We start from the raw sequence: 23,591 nt of genomic DNA, 5'->3' as shown, positions 1-23,591 counted from the left end.
ATGGATGTATGGATGGATGATGATAATGATGATGATAATGATTATTATTATTATTAGGGGACTGAGCTGCTGGAGCCCTATTTTTTTGTTCTGATTATTATTATTATTATTATTATTATTATTAGGGGTCCGAGCAGCAAAGCTGGAACCCAATTGTTTTTGTTTAGATTTTTAGGGGTCCAACCCTATTGTTTTTGCATTCTATTTTATTTTAGTTTATTTCATTTATTTATTTTTCTCCCGGGTTTCGGCTTAAAAACTTGTAACTTCTGTTTGGACTGGTAAAAATTGATAGGAATGTTGCGGCTGAGGTCCCCTACGATCGGTATTAAAATTACATTACCCGAGTTGGTGGTGCTATAGTGATCAAATTAATGTTCAATTTTCAAACGGTCATAACTTTTGAACTGATTGTCATAGAAAGATTTTAGGAAGAGTCCTGGTGGTTCCGAACTTCTTCCATTTAAGAATTATGGAGGCCACTGTGTTCTTCAGGACCTTCAATGCTTCTTTTTTGTACCCTTCCCCAGATCTGTACCCTGACAAAATCCTGTCTCAGAGGTCTACGGACAATTCTGTCGACTTCATGGCTTGGTTTTTGCTCTGGCATTCACTGTCAACTGTGGGACCTTATATAGATGGGTGTATGTCTTTCCAAATCATGTCCAATCATTTGAATTTACCACAGGTGGACTCCAATCAAGTTGTAAAAACATCTCAAGTATGAACATTGGAAAAGGAGCATCTGAGCTCAATTTTGAACGTCATAGCAAAGGGTCTGAATACTTATGTAAATGTGATATTTCAGTTTTTTAAATTTGCAAAAATTTCTAAAAACCTGTTTTCACTTTGTCATTATGGGGTATTGTTTGTAGATTGATGGGAATGAAAATGAATTTAATCATTAAACTTAATAAGGATGTAACGTAACAAATGTGGAAAAAGTGAAGGGGTCTGAATACTTTCTGAAGGCACTGTAACTACCTTATCAAACCTGTGTATTGTAGTTTTTCCAGCGACCTTGTTCCAGTTTTGGATAAAAGCATCTGCTAAATAAATGTAATGTAATGTAATGTAGTGCTGGAATACTTTTGGTGCTGATTTGCCACAGGGTGGCGCTATAGCAATTAATTTAATTTTCAGTATTTAAACAGTCATAACTCTTGACCACATTACCATACAGATATGGTTCTGGGGGCTGTAGATTCCACTTTTCATTCAAAACACGTCTTTTGCATCTTTACAGTCAATGAATTTTCATAATTATAAATTGAATGAACTTTCCTCCTGCTATGGCGATTAGGCTATTTAAATTAAACTTACACAAATATGTTCAGTGGACTCTTATCTGAAAAATTATGGCTGCAGTGTTAAATTACATTTTTCTTTTCATGCATAAATTATGAAAATTTAGTTTATTAATTCTCAACTTGGTTAATTGACTTGCTGCCTTTACTGATTTGTAGGGCACATCAGTCTGAATAAAACAAAAATGTATTGGTGTTGATCAGCTGAAAAATGCAGAGACTACAGCTTATCTTGTGTCCAACCTGGAATTTTTCATGTTGGCACAAATTTTATTTTTTCTGACTTTTCCCAATATTACTACACAATGTAGCGTTATTGAATGATCATTTCCATATCATAAGAAAGAAGAGGGTTGCATGCACAATTTTATTATGCTTTGAATATTCACATCTAACTTCCTAATGATTTCATTAAGCATTAATTACACATTAGACATTTGTGACAGCATGCCCCATAATGGGGCTTGTGTGGGGCAAGTTGTCACAATATAATTAATTGACACATTATAGGTAACACAAAGTGAAATTTCAAATCCAACATTTTGTTTATTTCCAAAACACTGTTAAACTTATCAAAAAATATAAACTATATATACATATATATATATATATATACAGATAATACTAAATGTATATACAAATAAATCTTGTAAATGTGGATAACAAAAAGCAACACTTGAATCTTAATTAAAATAGTAATTCATACGTATGTATGATAATAGATAATAATAACAGATAATAATACTAAATATTGAGCATTCAGTTGAGATACATTTAGAGCATCTCTATTAATTACAATTTTTAGGATATGAAATGGAATATGGTGATTCTTTCCAATGAGTTATTGCCATATTTAGTATTATTATTATCTGTATACATACGTATGAATTAATATTTTAATTAAATCAAGTGTTGCTTTTTGTTATGCTATGGAAAGGATCATTCAATAATGCTATTGGGAAATGATATTGGGAAAAGTCAGAAAAAATTAAATGTGTGACATAATGCCCCGGTCTCACCTATATATATATATATATATATATATCAGAAAGCTCATATGGGGCTAGTTGTAACCCCATTATCCTGTGACAACTTGCCCCAAGCACACTCTGATGCTAACTTCAGCTATCTCACTAGTATCACTTAGCATGGGCTTAAGGATTATTTATATATTAAGAGTGGACATACTCCTCTATCTAAAATATAAACCAGTCTTACAATTCCTCAAATCAGTATTTTTTTACAATATAAAAACCAACATGTCATTTTTTTTTTTTATGGTCAAAATTACAAAATATGCCATTACCTCAGTATGCTGTGTGTCTGTCAAAAAATTACCTGTGGGTCACACAAAAAGGGGCATTATTTGTTATATCAGCATTTTTGATCAGCGACCCCTAGTGGCAAAGTTAATTGCTGCGAGGCAACTTGCCCGTGTGTCTCCCCTACTATTATTCTGCATTCTGATGTTCATTTTTGGGACTTTGGTCTTTTCAAGTTTGATGATACTTGGCACTGTCGTAGCAAGTTACATGCAGTAGTGCCGGCATGCGTTTGGTGCCAATTGGCCACTTGATGGCCCTTGAGCATTGAATTGAATTTTCATTATTTAAACAGCCATAACTGTTGAACACATCGCCGTACATACATGAGACAGATGCCATTACATTCCTCTCATCACAACAAACAAGGCTATTGTGAAATAATGACCACCATGGAGGCGAAGAATCCCCTAAAGTGAAGTGATTGCTGACCACCTTGGAGGGAATTATCCCACTTATTACATGGCTAATTACTTCATACAAGGGTTATCAACAATGATTATATAGTACTTACTTTTTCCGTTTATTGATTTCTATTTTGCTGAAATTGAAATATTCTTCCATGGCGCTGTCAAGTAAGACTCTGGTTGATAGTCCTATTTGGACCGTTGTTAAGCTGAAACCTCTGATTGTTGATTCCATGAAAACAATGATTCTATCAGGAAAAAATAGTTTCATTTTATACCATACAATTAGCACCAATCTTTGTTATTTGTCATTACATTGTTTCAGAAAATTGCCATGAATCAATCATAGTTATCTCCCTCTGTCTTGCTTTTTAAAATGGTTTGGTCACAGTGTAGACACATAATCTTTCTTGCCCCTCCCACCCAGGTTAGAATGCAAACTAACGTTAGCTTTATTCTAGGTTTGCCGTTACTCACATTACTGAGTTAATTTTGATCTCTCTCTCCCTCTCTCTCCAGATTGCAAGTTTAACTGCCACAAACGCTGTGCCCCCAAAGTTCCTAACAACTGCCTGGGAGAAGTAGCTATCAATGGAGGCAAGTACCCCAACTCTGGGCATAGATGCGTCTGCTCTGCACACATCACTCTGGTCTGACCTAGAAAGAGAGAGAGTATTCCTGAAGGAATTGTGTGGGCTTGCTTCAAATTCCAACTGGCACTGTCCTCAAGCCTCAATGCATTTCAAGGAGGGCGCATAGCTCAGAAGAAGCACGAAACTGTCCAAACCCACTGCTTCGCAGCGTTACATATAGGGTACAGCCGGGGATCAGCAAGTAGCGATTATGTTCCAGGGATTAGTCATATCCTAAAAGTGTCATGAGTAAAACTGTGCTAACTATATAGCTAGCTTGCTATGGCATGTCCTCACCTCTGTAACATTATTTGTGTGTCCATACATCTGTATCGGTGGTTGTAGCGTCCGTGTGTCCATACATCTGTATCGGTGCTTGTAGCTGTGTCTCATTAGCTCCTACTCATGCGTGCAGTACGCGGGGTGTAGCTGTGTGTCGGTAGCTCCTACTCATGCGTGTAGGATAGCATCCGTACGCGCTAACTAGGTTAACTAAAGTAGGCGCAACGCTAACATGTTAAGATGTTATCTTCTGTACAGATGGGATTTCTGTGAGTTCCCGCATGTTTGATGAATGGTGCTACTCGTTTCAGCAAGTCATCAAAACGCCTAGCACACAATTGGAAATAAGAGAAGTGGACCCTCATTTAAACTCCGCATTTGCCGAATGTACAGACAAAACTCTCCATTCTCCGTCCTACTCTGATTTACAGCGTGAACGTACCATCTCCTTCGCCTTTTTTTCTTCTTTTGCATAGCTAGATAACCTAAAGGCACTTTAAACACTTTCACACCCCAGCGGAACAGTGCGGTGTTCTAATTGAGTATACCAACAACGGTGTTCGTGGACATGTTCACCAGTGGTTCTCAATCCTGAAGTTCTTTCTTCTTACTGAGTATACTGCCAGCTAAAGGTTAGCTAAAGTAACGTGAGGCGATAAAGCTGTGCTTAAAATCTCATGCCGTGAGTGGCCACCTGCGCATGCGTCCTACTACAGCGTACAATGTCCCGAGTGACTTATGTGAATATTTCAAAAATCCGAATACAAGGAACAATGTCTGGAACTAGCCAGTCATTTTGGTGTAAGCAGTTTGAATGTAGTGGAAAAACTGTAGGACTAGTTAGAGCTAGAAAAATCGGGCAGAAAGTACAGATAATAAAAAAAAAAATTTTTAAATGCAAAATAGCAAGAGTGGGCTTGCCGGAAGCAAGCCCACTAATAATTCACACTATCGCTGTCCGTCAATCAGTTCTTTTTTGGGTTTGAGCTCAGAGTTTAGTTCTGAGTTCTACCCCCTAGCGGACCGGTTGTGTAACTGTCTGTGAGCCTCCATTCCAGAGAGTGGCACAGCACAGAGCAATGCTTGCTGGAATGCCTGGCCACTGCAGGCTGTATTGCAGAATGGATCCCTGAAATCACAGCTGTTGCATCTGCTCAGATCTGCTGAGCCCGGGTGCCGAGTCCGATGTGGTGATAGAGGAGGGGAGTGACGACAATGACTGTGAGAAGAACAACGCTCTCATTGATGACATGGATGAGTCCATGGCTCCTGAATCTGCCCTCGCACTGGGGATGGGACAAGGCGACATTGGGTATCTTCAGGACCCTGACACAGAGGACTCCAGCAGGACGATCAGGTAGAAAGAAGTGCCCCTGATCAACACATGGTCATCAAACTGGTCTGTATTCACTGGTCCATGCCTTGTGCATCTAACAATGTTAGATACAGAGTCTCTAACAACAGCTAGAGTCTTTCAATAGCCAGGAACAAAAACATTTTTTTTTAAAACATAAAAATTTATAAATAAAAGCTGGTCTTCAATAATAAATGATAAAAATACAGCTGCATGGTAATCTATCTAGACTATCATATCTAGTTTACAGGCAGGTATGGAAGCAATGAGATTGTCTGGTATTAAAGTCAGATTAGATTGTAATAGCAAGTGTGTGAATGGAAAGGGAAATTGCACAGCCTGAATGAGTAAAATGGGAGAGATATATGAGTTCTGATAATTACAGCCTCACAATGATGCTACCAGTATGTGTAGACTGATCAGCTACCCATTGATTTAATTGTTTTTTTAAATGTACACTTTCAGTTTCATTGCGGTGCTCAAATGAAAATATCTTGTATGACTATGAAAACTGGTGAAATGGTATTGATAGCTTAAATACTATGAGCCTAGATTTAGAATTAAGAAACACTATAAATGCCAGTATTCAACAACAACTTGTCTGTAACAACCACAGGGCTTACTTGAGTTGTAAGCCATTAAACACCCAGACTACTAACTGGAGTTTTGCAGTAATGTACAGTTACCTCCCCAAACATCTCCATCAAATTTATTTCAGTCTTTCTCTGCGATTTTTATTTTGGTCGGTCTCTCCAGTAACCCTTCATTTATAAGTGATTGGGTGCAAAGGAATCACAAAGAGTTAACCAATTATGTTGATCGGTCCATGTTACATTTTGTGTGAAGAGCTAAGAGTCAGAGATAGATTTGTTTTGTGTCATGGCTGCATGCTTGGCAATTATAAAGGCTACTGTCTTTTCCTCCAAAAGCCCGTCGACCAGCAACAACATTCCCCTGATGCGAGTAGTACAGTCTGTGAAATACATCAAGAGGAAAAGCAGTAATGTTATGAAGGAGGGCTGGCTGGTGCACTTTACCAGTAAGGACACACTGGTAAGAATCCTGGGGTACATGGGTATACGTTGCATGAACGACTGGTGTCATGACCTCCCAATGTGTGTTAGAAACTTCCCAGTTCCCCAAAATACTCCAATTCCTATTTATTTACAAACTTTGTGTTATTGCATTTTGTTATCTCAGTTGAAAAGAAGTTGAATTGTTGATGGTCATTACTGTTAGCAAGGCTTGACATATTGGGCATTTGAGGCTCAATACTTCAAATAACATCAAAATGTTGTATTCCTACAATGGAATGTACAGTATTACTACTATGATGGTCCTTAAAAGAATACTAATATGATGGGAGCATAGTATTCTGTCTTACAATACTTTTACTGTGTAATTTATGTACTGGACACAATTTGCAATAACGAATTGCTGATATAAATCTTTAGCCGGAAGAAGAGAAGATCCCCATGGGCAGTTTTTTTGCCAGGATAGGGAGAATACAATGGATTAGACAGTGCCAAGACATGTTGAGGTACATGTGACGTGCCACATGTTTAAGCACGTCTCTCATGTCACAGGATAGCACCAGCGATGGTGCTGCAGGGCTAAATCACCATCACCAAGCTTAGTGTTGGGGTCACCTCAGGTCTCCCGAGACGCACCAGGAAGCAACTAGTCTTGTATTACCCCCCTCAGCCTGCCCTGCTCTGCTCTTGTGGAGTCACAGCCGATCATAGTAAAAGCAATTCAGTCTTAATTCACACTTTAATTAACACTGGGCCATTTCCTGTGAAGGCACCCCTAGAAAGTCAGTCTTGTGTGGCACCAAATCTAACAGTGCCATGGCTGCTGCTGCAGTGGAGCGATGTGTGTGTGTGTGTGTGTGTGTGTGTGTTGAGAGGTTGATGGTTGGCTGGGGAAGATTTCACAGGATTTGTAACTCTTCGCCTTCGACTGCAGCAAAGCACATTTCTGTGATCGAGCTGCCGATTTTGACGGGTAGAAATGGCGAAGTGGCTTCACACCGTGTCTCGCACCTCTCAGATTCAGATAAACTGGAGTGCAGGAGCAAATACAAACTCTGCTAGTTTAAAGTGTCATGGGAAGGATGATCCGAAGATACAAGTAGGAGCTCATCAATGAATAGTAATAAGACACATTGCATTCCATGGTATACAAACATTCAAAAGTACAACTGGTGTGGTACTACATTGTGCTGTGACTATTTGTGCATTTCTTAAGCTTGGTGTGCACAATTCTCAGCTATTTTAAAATATTTTACCAGTCAGTTAAAGATTAAAATGATTAATGGAGCAATAAAGAAAGGTGAGCATGCAGCTGAGGCTGTGTTTGTATTACTGAACTTTGAAAACCAGTATTAACTGCTACGACCCACATCTTATGGTCACTTGTGCTAAGCTAACTGTGAGGGTTACTCTGTCAATAAAGAGGATACACAGATTTTGGTTAATGAATGAATGAGTCGATAAAGAAATTAACGGAGCCCCAGTAGAAGGTCTAATCCCTAGTCTATGTGTCCTGGTTCTGGTGTCTCACAGCAGGAGGAGGTACACCTGTCTGGTAGGAGATGGGGTCAAGTTTGCTAATCTGTTCCAAGATCACTGCTTAGAGGATCTTAAGGGTGAGGTGTGCTCAGAAAATAATCTGCCACTGCAGCCCCTAATAGGATTTGCCCTTGCTTTTTGTTTCTCAAAATAGCGGAAGAGGCACTATTGGAGGCTGGACAGCAAAGCCATCACTCTGTACCAAAATGATACAGGAAGCAAATACTACAAGGTAACAGAGCTGTGTTTTTCCCGACTTATGATCTGGAGGGGTACTGAACAATGCTGTTAACTGGATGATACTGTCTGTGAATGTTAGATGGAATGAGGATACCAAGGCAAAAAAACGGTCAGATTAGCTCCATCCTTCTGCTCATCTCATATTTGAAATAGACCATTTTGAAATTGTTACCATTTTCTTCTGGAATTATCCAGCTGTAATGACAATGCAAATACTGTCAAAACTTTTTTATGTTATCTATTAGATCAATGCTGTACATGATGTTGTCATTACACAAGATAAATGGTCTCATTCAAAACCACAGTCATGCTGGGGATTTCTTTGTTTGTTTGCAATAGTTTGTGGTTGGACCCTTCTATACAATTAATATATCGATGAAAGGTTTTTTTTTTCCTATTGCAATTTTGAATAAGTTCAGAAAAAGCACAAGCACATAATGGGCCCTATTTTCACTGGCTAGGCCCAACTGTCAAACTCCAGCATAATTCATGGTGGTGGTGAATTGAGGTGTGTCCAACAGACATTTCGTTACTTGATACTGTAGCACTCCAGTGGTAAAGTTGAAAAGAGGTTGGTTTAAGAGGAGCAAATTTTGCTTTCTTTTGCATTAGTATTGCTTCAAGGCCGTAGCAAATTGGTAGTTTTGTCATCTGTCATCTCATGCATCTGTCCAAGAGATGCAGAGTGGTCATGTGCAGTTATGGCACCTCAAAAAAGCCAAGAGTAAATGATGTTTGCAAACTACAGGCATATATATATAAATATATATATATATATATATATATATATATATATATATATATATATATATATATATATATATATATATTACTATATTACTTTTTGAGTTTACCAGACTATTTAAAGAATAGGTTTTGTATTTTTGAACCCAGACTCTATTATAGGATAATCCTGGATTATTTTGCTGATTGCTTAAAAATTGAGTTTTATATCTTTTTATTGCGTCCTCATAAATTTTCCCCCAATATATTTCTATGTCTGATGATGCAACAAAAAGGTATAAAACTCTTAACTTGTTGGCGTAAGCACCTAGCGCCCATGACGCCGGCGTCCTGAGGTTGCTCAACTTAGACATTCTGTGCTCCTGAAACCAAATTATGAAACGAAAACACAAACTCTGTGTTCTAGCTTTATTAGTAGACAATTCAGGACAACTATGCCAAATACAATGTTTTACTGCGCCCCCATTGTCACACTGGTCGTCCATTTACCAAGGACCCCCTCCTTGCAGTCTCATCTGTAACTACACCCCCCACTCATGGCACACTGGGCAATAGTGTCCATCTTGGAATACATGAAAACATTCTTTTACCACTAAAAAATCGCATTCCGTTGTAGCAACAGGATAATGCCAACAATAGCTGAAGGTATGCCAGTACAGCTGTGAAAAACACTGCTCACTGCACACTGAGATAAACAAGAATTTTTCAAAAATTATACCATGTCATTCTACTGTCAATATCTGCGACTAAATATGGAATAAATATACAATCTTCCCATTGGTTTTACATGTAGAGATGTCCCTTTCGATACAGAATGAATAAACTATTTGTTAAATATACCTCATTTGTGACACCTAGGTACTTTCCAAAATAGCTGTGCGTAATACCACACATGTTGTGTACGGCGTTGTTGCCCTTTGTAGTACAATTTGGCTTGATGGACAATTAATCTATCCAATAGGTGACAGAATAAGCTTTCTAACGATGTATAATATGTCTAACTTTAGTTTTTAATAGCGTTATATAGCTCAGTATACCCGTAAGTTTTGTCTCATTATGCCTGCGTTACACATTCAGTCAGTGGTATCAGTGAAAGACAATGCACCTGGTGAAACTTTATCGTTGACTTTTGTCATTTCTTGGAAAATATTATTATTCTTGAGAACTTCTTAGCATGGCTAAGGCATATGTTTGCTGAGAGCCCTAGCTAACATAGTTTTCTGGAGTAAGAGAGAAGAGGAGAGAACGACTGAATTGATTTACTGTCTCTGTCTATCTACTGAACACAGATAACATTTCATCATCCCTATGTAAGTACTACTGCTCAAAATATTTCTGTTATATACGTTCTTTTAGGTTAGTGGTATATTATAATGAGGATATTTCATGTAGGATATGTAATGTAAGCGTTCGGTGGTAGCTTAGTAGTTTTTGTGTTTCATGCACCAGATATGACCATCGCCAAAATGTGGTGGATGGTTGAATATTGTTTTCATATCGTCCCATCCCCATACAACGAAACGTTACAAACTGTAGACTAGAGAAATACATACGAGAGTTCATTATTACACATTTAGGTACTGTAACGCATTGTGTGACAATGTTTTTGCATTATTTTTAAATCCGATACCAATGTTTAATCTTAAACCTTCGTAAGGGGACCATTTAAATGCTTTATATTGGACAAAAAGCATTTTATCTATTTTTGGAGAGATTTTGGATGTTTCTGGACACCTAAATGTTTTACACCACTGTACTGAGGGAAATCTTGTCATTCCCACTTGAAAATGATGCAACAGTGAGTTTCTTGAGTCAAACAGTTGATTTGTAATGAAATATGTGATTATGTTGTGATTTACAGCAATGCATAATTTAGACATGTTGGATAGATTTGGAGACACTGGATACACTGCTTACTTTTTGCTTCATAGATCTTTAGTAGTTCTACATATCCACCCTTAGATTTTATGAACTGGGATCTCTAAGAATTTCACTGCAACTAAAAAAGAGCTAATTCTTTTTTTATTTTTTGCCTAGCAATTGCATTTGTGGCACTTTAGCTTCTTCCAAAATTATGCATATAGACTAATCTTATCTCAACATAAGTATTGTAAATGGTACAAATGTCCTGCTTCATTTAAGTTATTTTTCAAGTCTCTGGAGTTATAAAGCTTTAAATAATGTACCCCCTAAATGGGCAAAGATTGGGCAGATTTGGCATTTGCGCAAAGGGGTTAAGCAAACATTTTTAGCAATCAGCGAAATTTTGGGCTTCTCTACTCACAGTTATCCAAGATCATCTAATAGGGTCTGAGTTCAAAAATACCAAACCTATCCTTCATGTAAGATAACATAATATCCATTTCAATTCATTGATGTACCTGTGACACTCTGGTCCATTGCAGTCAGCCAACACCTGATATAACAAATACAAAGTAGCCTATGTAGTTAAGCCTTTACAATCAAAATTGGACAAAGGAGTATATATACAGTAAACGCTATTGCTAGAAAATACAATTCGGGAAAATAAAGTGTGCAAGTGAAATAGTTGCAGTGTAGTGGCCTACAGAATGCATTCAAGAAAGCCATAGCTATATTGAAATTTATATTTATATATATTTACACCATAAGTGTACGCAATAGAAACAACTCAAATAAATAATTAGCCAGGCACTTAGAGACACATAAAACTGAGTAAAGAAAATGTGTTTTCACCATTGGAGGTCTGCAACTGGAATATGCTGCAATAGTGAAAACATATTACCCCTTCTTTGGTTTATGTGTTTATAATCATCTGGGTATTATTTATTTGTGTTTTTTCTGTTGTGCACCGGTCCTTAGGTCTCTTACTACTCATTGCACTTCATGTAATGGCATATGGAATGTGTTGCAGACATACCTGTTAGATACCAGCCTAGAAAAAGACCTAACCTGTATGGTAACTTAGGCTTGCCCCTTTATAGGAAATCCCACTATCTGAGGTGCTGTCCCTGGAGCCAGCTAATACCGTGGACCTCATGCCAGAGGGGGCCAACCCACACTGCTTCGAGATCAGCACAGCTGGTGTGGTGTACTACGTCGGAGAGAACTTGCTGAATGTGGTTGGTGGCATGCCAACGAACAGCAGTGTGCTGGTCAGCGGCGTGGGTCTGGATGTGGCCCGTATGTGGGAGATGGCTATCCAGCACGCCCTCATGCCGGTCATCTCCAAGGGCCTCTCACACGGGGCCCATCACAGCCATCACAGTATGTAAAACAAACGTATGCTGGCACTAGAGGTCTCCCAACAAAGGACAAAACAAGCAAAGGACATTACAGATAAACAACACATCACAGCACAGTACACATGTACATATTCATACAGGGAAGCCCTTCCTGAGTAGGGTTTCGCTAGGCCTTGTTAGGGGTCCAAGCAGCGAAGCTCCTGGAACCCTATTGTATCTGTTAGGATTATTATTATTATTCTTATTATTATTTTTCTCCGCTAATTGTTTGCCCACCATTTTGACTTTTTAGCTGCGGCGCGGAAGCTTTCTTCGCTAAAAGTGTCTGAGGCTCAGCAACCATAAGTCCTAGACCAACCAAATTTGCTAGGTGGGTTCCTATGGCCCCCCACTACTCAGGCACTACGAATCACCTATGTCGGCCAGATGGTGGCACTATAACAAAGGGTCATGCTTAAAAGGCCATAACTCCTACACCATAAGTCAGATCGACACAAAACTTACTCTACAACTTTGCTATTGGGACCACCTATGTCCGTCATATTGTTTGCCCGCCATTTCGAATTTTTTGAAAAACAGGTTTTCCTACAGGGCTTTTTCAATTTTGGCCCAATCAGCACCAAATTGGATACAGAGCCTCAGGGGAACAACCTACATAAACGCAATCTAAATGGGCCCAATCAGATAAAAGGTATGGCTGCTGTCAACCGACGAACTTCTCGAACTTTGACGAAGTGCGTCTCTTAGCACAAAATTGGCCGTAAGTCATCTATATTTTATGCGATCATCTTGATATTCAGTAGATATTTTGGGTGAAGGTATATGATCATGAGGACAAAACCATTTTAAAATCGTTCTATAGGGGGCGCAATAGTGCCAAAAAATGTGTATGCCCAATGCTTGGACCCCTCCCAATGCCGCTTGCGGCTTTAATTTAGCTTATTCCATTTCATTACTGTGGGCACAAAAGACCTTTTAAGCCCATCAGCTCACATTGTTTTTGTTAGAAGTTATTATATTTTGTCGTATTATACATTATGTTTAGTATAGTGTAGTGTTTTTGTTTGTCACATACATTCTTCAATATAAGGATCATGAACATTTAATGTATATTCTTAAATGAAATATAAATTTATTATTTTAAGAAATATAAGTTAATTTACTGGAAATCTTCCTGCCTCTCACCCAATGCATGCTGGGATAGGCTCCAGCACCCCCATGACCTGACCAGGATAAGAGGCTATAGATAATGGAAAACTAATGCAAAACTATTGACTACACTTATGTTCTTTCTGTGGTGTGAGAAAAGAGGCAATTAGGGTAGTTACTGTTGCTTTCTACAAAATTATGATGTTGAACACTTTAACATGCCATTTTTGCCTAAATACTTCACAATTGTTTCTTTATCCAATAGAAGATGTTTCTGTCAGCATTTCCGTGTCCAACTGCCAAATTCAGGAGAATGTGGTGAGTATGAAATCAATGACAGAATGTAGTGGGGGAAATGTATGGTGCTCAAAGGGTGAATAGTGATCTTCAAGGGACTTCTAAGTAGCATCAAGTTAGCATTTATTGATTTTAGGAGGTTGAAAAACTATCAAATGTCTGAAACACTCTTCTGAAACATGAAATGACAAAAACAAAAAAAAGTGCTGTGAGACTGTACATTGCCAGAACACCTGACCTCTATGAGAAATGCAAGCAACAAAAGATCCTGAACATATGGTGTCTCTATGATCATTCTCTGGCAATATCATAAAATAAGCACCCAACGGTGCAATTTCTTGGTAGAATTATGGTCTAGGAAATATGTGCTATGTATACAAATGGGTGACAAATTAAAGAAAAAAACATAAAGTGACTTAGTAAGGTGCTTCAATGCAAGTCTCTGGAACTCTTTCAGAATGACAATGCCCCCATCCACGGGGAACGAGAGGTTACTGAATATTTTGATGAGTATGAAAATGATGTGAATCATATGGTATGGCCTTCACAGTCAACAGATCTCAACATCATCAAATCACCAAATGAGGGAATATCTTTTGAAAGATTGGTGTTCCATCCCTCCAGTACAGTTGCAGAGACTTGCAGAATCTATGGCAAGGCTGTGCTATGCACTGAAGCTGTTTTGGTGGCTCGTCATGGCCCAACACCTTACTAAGTCACTTTATGTTGGTTTTTCCTTTAATTTGTCACCCGTTTGTATATATCCACTGCATGGCTAATATTTTTGGAAACCCCTACTACCTAGCAGAATGGGTCTTACTGAAGAGCTCAGTGACTTTCAATGTGGTACATTGCAACGTGGCAAGGTGTCATAAGATGCCACCTGTCAAGTAAGGCTGGGCAATATGGCCTAAAAATAAATTCTCCAATTTTTTCACACCACACCCGATTTACGATTTTAATCAAATTTTTTTTCTTAAAAACAAACTACAAAAGACAAAGGAATTATTAAAATAAGTTGTGTTTTTATTTTAACAATAAAAATGATTAACAAAAGCAAACAAATAAAGATGAATTTCCCCATTGGGATTAATAAAGTGCAAACCTAACTTTCACCAAACCTCACTTTAAAAAAAAAAATCATACATGAGGTGCTTGTAATGTCTTTCAAAGTATTTTTACAAGTTTTTTGCAAGGAACACAATCCTGTCTACTGCCTCTGGCTTGAGGCATGCCCTGTGGCATGTTACAGTGCCCCCCCGCCCCCACACTAAAGACCCTCTCTGTTGGGGCACTTGTAGCAGGGATAGAGAGGTATTTCTTGGCCAGATTACTGAGCCTTGGGAAGTTTGCTTAATGGCGCTTCCACCACTGAAGTGGATCAGTGTCTGGGTCTGTGTCAGGGGACAACAAGTAGGTTGCCAGCTTAGTTTCAATTTTGTCTGCCTCTGACTGGGTGGAAGATGGGACTTTCTTCTTGAAGAGCTTCTTCTTGGTGCACTTGCACAGCTGGGCCAGGCTGTGGTGTGTTTTTGTCAGCGGGCAGAGACATCAGCTCTGTGATAGCTCTTTTCTTAATTTGTTCCACCTTGTCATGGTCAATGTAAGTTGTCCAGCACCTGGGGTCCATCAGTGAGGCCATGTCCAAGAGTTTATCTGGGACAGGGTCACTGTATTTGTCATTAAGGTATCCCAATATGTTTTTTATTTTTTTGTGAGCTCAGTGTCTTCCTCCTCTGGCTTCTGAACATATGGAGCGCCGGTTTGATGTAGGAGATGCTGACATAAGCCTCCCCAGACAGGACGTCAGTGAAATCTTGGAGTGGTTCCATGGCTTTATTCACTGACTCTAATACATCTATGTCTTGCCATGTGGGCACGAGGTGCCTGCTTTTCTTCTCTGACCCCAGGACATGGGCTATGGCTTTCTCCTGTTCCAGGAATCACTCTATCATTTTTTGCCTTGAACTCCATCTGGTTGGGGACTCTGTGATAAGCTGATGAGTGGGTAGACTGAGCTCAGCCTGTACTACAACTGAAGGAAAAAGCACTGACAACCTTTTAACAAACCCCAATGGCACGTTCAATCTGTGAGTCCTTACATTACATTACATTACAGGCATTTAGCAGACGCTCTTGTCCAGAGCGACATACAACAAGTGCATTAGTTCAAGATGCAGAGGTGCAAAAGAAACACCATTCTCTGTTTAAAAAGAAAGAAAGAAGAAACAAACAATCAATACTGTGTGACATGGACTACATTCACACATATATAGGCTAATATGTCCAAATAAGTCTTTTTCTGTTATAAAAATTGTTTCACCTTTCAGACTTTTATTGATGCATACAAAGGACTCTGACACAAACACACAGACACATAAACACGCATGTGCACATACACAGTGTATGTGTAATATATATGATATGAATATATATGATATATATGATGTATGCATGTGTGCATTTTGTGAAAATATGTATGCATTCGATTAAAATTAAATTTAAAAAAATGTTATAAAAGTCTTCAAATCACCTTTTATGCTAGTAAATTAACTACGTTTAAGTAATTAACCTCTTAGCGCAAAGCCCCTTGTGGTTGGAACAACGGCGTGCCGAGATTACTGAACTCAGATATTCAGTGCAACTGCAACCAAAGTATGAGTTAGTAGACGATACACGACAACTATGCCGAATACAGAGTTTAGCAGCGCCACCATTGACGCTCTGGTCGTTCATTTAACACGCACCCCCTCCCTGCAGTCTCATCTACAACTACACCCCCCACCCATGACATAATGGACAATATTGTCTGTCTTGGCATTCATAAAAATATTCTTTCACCACTAAAAAATCGTATTCCGTCATAGCATATTTCTTACAAAATTATGAATATAAACTAATCTGCGTTAGTATTGTAAATTGTACAAATGTCTTGCTTTTTTTAATGCCATTTTTCAAGTCCCTGTGGTGTTCACATCTGGAGTTATAAAGCTTTAAATAGGGTACCCCCTAAATGGGAAAGGATTGGCAAGATTTGGCATGTGCGCTAAGGGGTTAAGAATGTTGATTATGGCTTCGTTAATCTATCAATAAATAAACTTTTTATTTTTAAAGCACTATTCAGACAAATAAATGCAATTATGCATTGCCATTTAGACACTTACCGATGGCGTTGTGCAGTTTGTGTCCAAAGCACTAGAGGTTGGTCCACTCATTCAGTCTCAGAGCTTTGATCATGTTACTACTGCTGTCTATAGTCATGCAGACGTGTCGGTCTTCCCCGAGGTTCCAGGAGCCCAATGCATCTTTCAGCCCCTGGGAGATTATTTCGCCGGTGTGGTCACTAGGGAAGTAAGCTGTTTGGAGGCAGACACTTTGCAGAGTCCAATCGTTAGTAATAAAATGCGCCATCAAACTCATGTAGTGCTCCATGGTTCGACTGGACCATAGGTCTGTCGTAGTGGAGTAAAACAACACATCCTCCAGCTGCTTTGTGATTTTTTCACGTGTACAGTTGTATAGGTGGGGCTGGGCAACATCAGCAAAATACTTTCGGCTTGGTAGTTCGTATCTGGGGTTGATTGTATTCAGCATTTGGATGAACCCAGACTTTTCAACTGTATATATGGGCACCATATCTTTGGCGATGTGAAACGCCACCGCATCTGTAATGTCTTTCCACTGGGGCCCTTTCTTATCATACGGGATACTATGGGAAAATGATTCCGCTAATGTTACCTGCTTTTCAGCGGTTGTTTTAGGGCTGCCACTGTCTTGTGGAACTCGCAGTGCCACACACTTCTCCCACTCGGCTGCGTGCCTCTGTTTGAGGTGCTGGAATAAATGAGTCGCGCTGCTGCCTTTAGTTGCCACAGACTTTAGACAAACTTTACAGCGGACAGTGGTTTGCTGTAAAATTGGTGGATGAGGAATAATGGCCTGGGGCTGTTTTTCATGGTTTGAGCTGGTTCTCCTGGTCCCAGTGAGGGACATCTTAATGCTACAGCATAAAAAGACATTCTAAAAAATTGTGTGCTACCAGCTTTGTGGCAAGATTTTGGTCTCTTTCCTTTTACAGTATGACAGTGCACAAAGTTTATAAAGGTCTTTAAAGAAATGGTTTGCCGAGTGTGGTGTGGAAGAACTTGACTGGCCTGCACAGAGCACTGACCTCAACCCCATCAAACACCTTTCGGATGCATTTTGAATACCGACTATCATCAGTGCCCAACCTCACTAATGCTCTTGTGGCTGAATGGAAGCAACCATGTTCCAAAATCTAGTGGAAAGCCTTCTCAGAAGAGTGGAGGCTGTTACCACAGCATAGGTATGAGTGTGTCAGTGAATGGTGAGTGAATGGTGTGTGTGCCCTGCGATAGATTGGCGGCCTGTCCAGGGTGTATTCCTGCCTCTTGCCCAATGCACGCTGGGATAGGCTTCAGCACCCCTCGTGACCCTGCTCAGGATAAGTGGGTATAGGTAATGGATGGATGTCCATTGCATTGTGTGTGTGTGTGCGCATGCGTGTGTGTTTCAAATGTAACCACATGCAAACATTTAGTGGTGTAATACTACCTCTAACATGATTTTGTTTTCTCCCTCTGAAGGACATCAGCTCAGTTTATCAGATATTCCCAGATGAAGTTCTTGGTTCTGGTCAATTTGGAATAGTTTATGGAGGTAACGATTGTTTACACACTCATACCACAGACACAAAATTTAAACTGCTACCTAATGTGTGAATGTTGGCTCAAAAGTGTCTTTTATTCCATTTCCTTAACAATGGGTTAATTTAGGAAAATGAAAACGGAATTAGACTCTGCAGACAATCACACATCCTCCTTTGCCTCGTCTGCTTAAATTCAATCCAAAAAATGTTTTTTCAGTTCTCAGTCTATAAGTTTCATATTAAAATAAAATAGTAAATTAGCTAATACCTTTGATTGCTTGTTATCTTGCAGAACCTGTCTACTAGGTCACATGTAGCAACTTTGCTAAATTAGCTCATAAGCTCACATCATGAGTAAGCCACATCGTCAGTGATCTTGAGGAGAATCCCATCAATAATCAAACCAAACTAGATTATTTCATGTCGGCTGGACATCGATGATACCTATCTTACAATATTGCCTTCTTTTTTTACTACTTTCAATTGATTGGCAAGTGAACAACTCCATCAGTGAACAGGGTGAAACTGGCACTGTTGGTCAGTACCTGTTTAAACTCTTGCAATGGCTTTTGCATTGTTAGCAATAGAACATTGCTATCAAAGGTAAACTCTTAATAAAACCATCAAGAAGGAGGATAAGACTTTGAATGGGGCTTGAAAAAGGCTCAGCTGTAACATATTTTCCTATAGAACTGTTTTAATAGGCTGATCCCATTTTCTAACTATCAATCGTAATATGAATTGATAACATTATCAAACTACCAGCAGTAATCAGGAACAGAAGAACATAATGTTTCTGCGATGGCTTTCCAAGTAATGCATCTCCATTTCACGAACCATCTATGGCCTCTTCTGTGTATGATTTTGTTCTACTTCTTAATCTCTAGCTCTGCTGACTCTCCCAAAATGTATCCTTTAAAATTAATGCTTAGATATGCCCCTTTGCTTGAATAGCATTTTGAGTTTTTCATCAATTGGAAGTATTGGTCCTTTGTGTTCAGTTGACTGATCTGTCCATAAAGGTTCATATTTCTAACTGTTCTCCTGTTCAATTCACCTGTAACTGCTCCAGGAATTGAAATTAATGAGTTTGATGAGTCAAATCTATGAAGGTGGCTGAATGAATACTGACACAAATTGATGTGCACATCTAGTTTCCAGACCTATACAAATTACGTGTGCTCCTTTTCATACCATGTTTTTCCTGTTACAGGAAAGCACAGAAAAACAGGGCGTGATGTAGCTATCAAGATCATAGACAAACTACGATTCCCTACCAAGCAGGAGAGCCAGCTGCGCAATGAAGTGGCCATCCTACAGGTAAACACATCGTACACATGCTTCAACAAATAAAAAAACTTCACAGTTTGTTCACACAGAAAATCTTTGGATTGTGTATTTGTACAGCATTTTTCATTTACCATATTAACAGGTAATACTAACAACAGGGCATATCCAGTCAGTTTTAAGCAACTGAGTTTTCATGAAAGTTTTATGAGTTTTAAAGTCCAGGTATGCAAACTTGGTCCTGGGGACGCTTTGTGTTTGCTGATTTTTGTTCCTACCCCAATTTCAATCCCAGAATTTTAACAAGCTTTTAATTTTTCTTAATTAGGTGCTTTTCATTTTTATAGAGATTATTTACTCTCTTAAACCACCTTATGTCAGAAATAGAGTCCCAGGACCGAATTTGAAAACCTAGGGACTAAGGTAAATATGTAAACAAAATTTTTCATCAGTTTACAAAATTTAAGAAATTGTGCCCATGGATTTTGTCAGCTAGTGTGTCCTTAATATGTTTTCTTCAGCACATATCTAGAAAGCTTTAAAAAGTTGTCACACACGCATACTACAAAGCTTAACTCAGTGACATAGTATGTGGCTATTTCTAAAGGGTCAATAATATGGCTCTGTTGTCAATAACAGTGGCAAATCCCAATAACAACAGGGTTTCTATGTGTCATCTTCACCTACTACTGATATTTATCTTCTACTATGCATTCTCACATGTTAATTTAAAAAGTGCAACTTACGCAGTGTCTAATTTATTTCTAAACCTCTGCTATATCTGGTAAAAGTCTATCAAGTGTTAGGCATGAGGGTGAGAGCATTGTGATGCTATCATTGTACCTGTCTCCATCCCAATCCGACTACTATTCACAGAACCTCCACCACCCTGGGGTTGTAAACCTTGAGTGCATGTTTGAGACGCCTGAGCGAGTCTTTGTTGTAATGGAAAAACTCCATGGGGACATGCTGGAGATGATCCTGTCAAGTGAGAAAGGAAGACTGCCAGAACGAATCACAAAGTTCCTTGTCACCCAGGTAAGTCTGGAAAACACATACAAACCCGTACACACATGCATGTGCACACGCACACACACACACACACACACACACACACAAAGTACAGACTGTTGGCCTGCACACATGCATTCCCTAGCATGCTCCTGACAGACTCTCCACATGGGGGTTAATCACTCTTTGAATTGTTACCTGAAGTGCCAAGGGATACTTGAGGTAAACAACTACTGCAAATTTTTACACTTATTTCTTTTGTAAGAGGTCTCCATTTTTCCAAGTACCCTAACAATGATTAGAACTATCATAACCCTTCAGCTGAATTAATGGGAATGGGAGTGAGACCCAATCAAAACATTTACTCACCTGATAATTATTACAAGACCAGTTCTGTTGGGGTTTTCAGTATATGGTAGAAGAACCACACCATGCAAATGCATTTTGTACCTTGGAAAAGATCTAAATATCAGTACAGAATCTGAGAGACTAGCAGTAATCGTAAAATTTACATTTACTTTAACTGAATTTTACAAACCACATTTTGTGCAGTTATCTGATACATAGTTGCCTTTAAGACACTAAATATAAAATAAACAAATACGCTAGTATATATTTCCATGAAAAAGTAATTTCCCGATTCCCTCTATTATTGCATATTTGTCACATTGAATGGTTTCAGATCTTTAGACAAAATGTATTAGACAAAGGAAACCTAAAACTAAAACACATTTTTAAAATTATTATTTCATTTCATGAAAAAAGTTATCAACCACCTATATCACCCTTGTGAAAAACGTAATTGCCCCTTAAGCCTAATAACTTGTTGTACCACCTCTAGCAGAAATAACTGCAACTAAATGCTTCCTATAATTTAGTATCCGTCTTTATTTAGATTCTCTAAATAAAAATCCAAGTTGATGTAAAGGACTGTGAAAGAGAAAAATCTATCAATCACTTACAATTCTCTAACATAAACACATCTACATCCCCCATGCACCCTTCCCCCACCACCTAAGACTCACTCATTCACTCACAAACAGACATTGATCTCTTCACAAACACTCAAAGCAACACAGCTTAAGACAACAGATTTAAAAAGGGGGGTTCATTTATTGATCAAACTCCTGGGTGATTCTTCAACAATGTATAGGCTACAATGCTTCATACATTTCCCCCCATATCTCATTGAATTGTTTCTTTTTATCATCTGACATTGTCAAATAGTATTTCATAATTGTTTTCCTATTCTCACATGCAGGTGCTTCAGTATTTTTCCAATTTTGCAGTATTCATTTCTTAAAAACTAAAGACGCGAAAAGGATCTGCCACCCTAGTTGGATATCTTACATTTTCCACATTTTTAAAAACACATATCAGGGGTGTAAATGCAGTTACACACCCCTAATATCCATCGTTTTATGTCTTCCCAACTCTTCCTAATTTTCTCACAATACTAGCTTATGTTGAATTAAACATACATTTTCATTAGCAGTAATTTTGTGTGTAAGTTGCAAATATAGTTTCCATTTAATTTTAGCATTTACAATACTGAGATCCTAATTCAATTTATTGTATTTTTTTCTAATAAGTCATTGTTCACTTCTGATATAAGTAAAATATCATATATGTGTTACCTATCAAGTTTCTCTTTTCATCAATATTAAATAGGATTTTTTCAGTTGAAGTTTAGCAGTATCCCATTTTGTAATTGTATTTAAATATTTATGTATCTTTTAGCTTATATTTGTCTTTAAGCTCATTTTTATCTGTACTCATTTTATAAAATCTGATACATTCTGAATTCCACATTTATATAGGATTGCCAGCATATTTGGATATTTTTAATAATTATTGATGGGTTATTCCAGTTACGAATATATTTGAGTGTTTAAAAATGTGTTTAGAATTTTTATATTTACATTTGTTTATAACTGTATATAATTAAATTTGCAGGTTTCATTTTATGCTTGGCTAGGGCTAGAAATATATTATAAGGCTGTAATTGGTAATCTTCAATATCTATCCATGGTTCCCAATTCTGATTATTAATAATATATAATCAATAATATGATCAATAAAAAATATTTGTGCGGCATAATAATAAAGCTCAATTTAAATATAAAGCCTCCCTCTTCTTTTGGATAATGAAACTTTCCTACTTATACAGTGTGTTTTTTATCCAGATGTAAGCGGTAAGAAGTGAATTTACCTATTCAAAAAAAGATTTAGGTGGGGGTAATAGCAGAGTTGTTTTTGCCACCAGTTTTTGATTTAGTCATGGTCTTAGACTTTTGACTAAAATGCATTGTAGTTTTAGTCATATTTAGTCATATTCATGCATTCTTCATTACTTTTAGTTTAGACAAAAATGACTAAAATCATATTTATTTTAGTAGACAAAAAGAACAAAATATTTTAGTCCTAACATAATTTTTGCTGCATTTAATGCCCTGCCTACAGTAAATACCATGATTATAAAATACTTTGTAACTTACTCAGGGGGTTTGTGACTTCACTCTGCTTCACATGTGCATACAGCAATGCCCAGCTGCAGTGTGAACACTTCTTTTCTGAAGACAATTAAGATATTAAAGATTAATATAAAACATAAAATTGTTTTATTTAAAAAAATTAAAAAAAACTCATGATTAATCATTGCTGATTAAATATAGGTAATTGGACAATATAACAGGATTCATTTGTTTGGGTATAACATGTTATTTGAGCAGAGACCATTAGTTATTCAACCTGTGTAATCTACATTTGTTTGATCTTTGCAAAAAGTATATTCTCCAAGTGTGAGTGTGGAGCACATGTATCCACAGTTTTAAATAATGTTGATAAAACATGCACAATTGTGCAATGCAAATGAAAATGATTTTATTACTCGCCTACAGGCTCCTGAGGAGAAATACTATAAAGAAAGACTATAGCACTTATGACATTGAGAATTATGTGAATATAATGTTCTTATATTAATTTAATAACGTCATCGTTGGAGCTCTGCTGATGCACTTTTATTAATTGCTTTACTTTTAATATATTTTTAAATTGCAATGAAAAATACCAGTATTACTACACCTGTGAAGG

At 37.9% G+C, this 23,591-nt stretch overlaps 1 protein-coding gene across 5 annotated transcripts in view; it reads left to right on the top strand.

Moving 5' to 3' along the window:
- Positions 1-23,591, top strand: part of prkd1 (protein kinase D1) — a 350,415-nt gene that overhangs the window by 281,710 nt on the left and 45,114 nt on the right. For all 5 annotated transcript variants that reach the window (XM_035429543.1, XM_035429570.1, XM_035429561.1 and 2 more), the window contains 9 exons: positions 3,556-3,633; positions 5,109-5,307; positions 6,234-6,357; positions 8,032-8,109; positions 11,825-12,107; positions 13,500-13,552; positions 18,139-18,211; positions 19,414-19,520; positions 20,364-20,525. In XM_035429543.1, the coding sequence (XP_035285434.1) occupies positions 3,556-3,633; positions 5,109-5,307; positions 6,234-6,357; positions 8,032-8,109; positions 11,825-12,107; positions 13,500-13,552; positions 18,139-18,211; positions 19,414-19,520; positions 20,364-20,525 (1,157 nt within the window). The remainder of the gene's footprint in view (positions 1-3,555; positions 3,634-5,108; positions 5,308-6,233; positions 6,358-8,031; positions 8,110-11,824; positions 12,108-13,499; positions 13,553-18,138; positions 18,212-19,413; positions 19,521-20,363; positions 20,526-23,591) is intronic.

This window comes from Anguilla anguilla, chromosome 1, assembly GCF_013347855.1.
Source record: "Anguilla anguilla isolate fAngAng1 chromosome 1, fAngAng1.pri, whole genome shotgun sequence".
Taxonomy (NCBI): Eukaryota; Metazoa; Chordata; class Actinopteri; order Anguilliformes; family Anguillidae; genus Anguilla; species Anguilla anguilla.
Note: the sequence above shows the minus strand (reverse complement) of the source record. Positions and strands in the feature narration are given on the sequence as shown.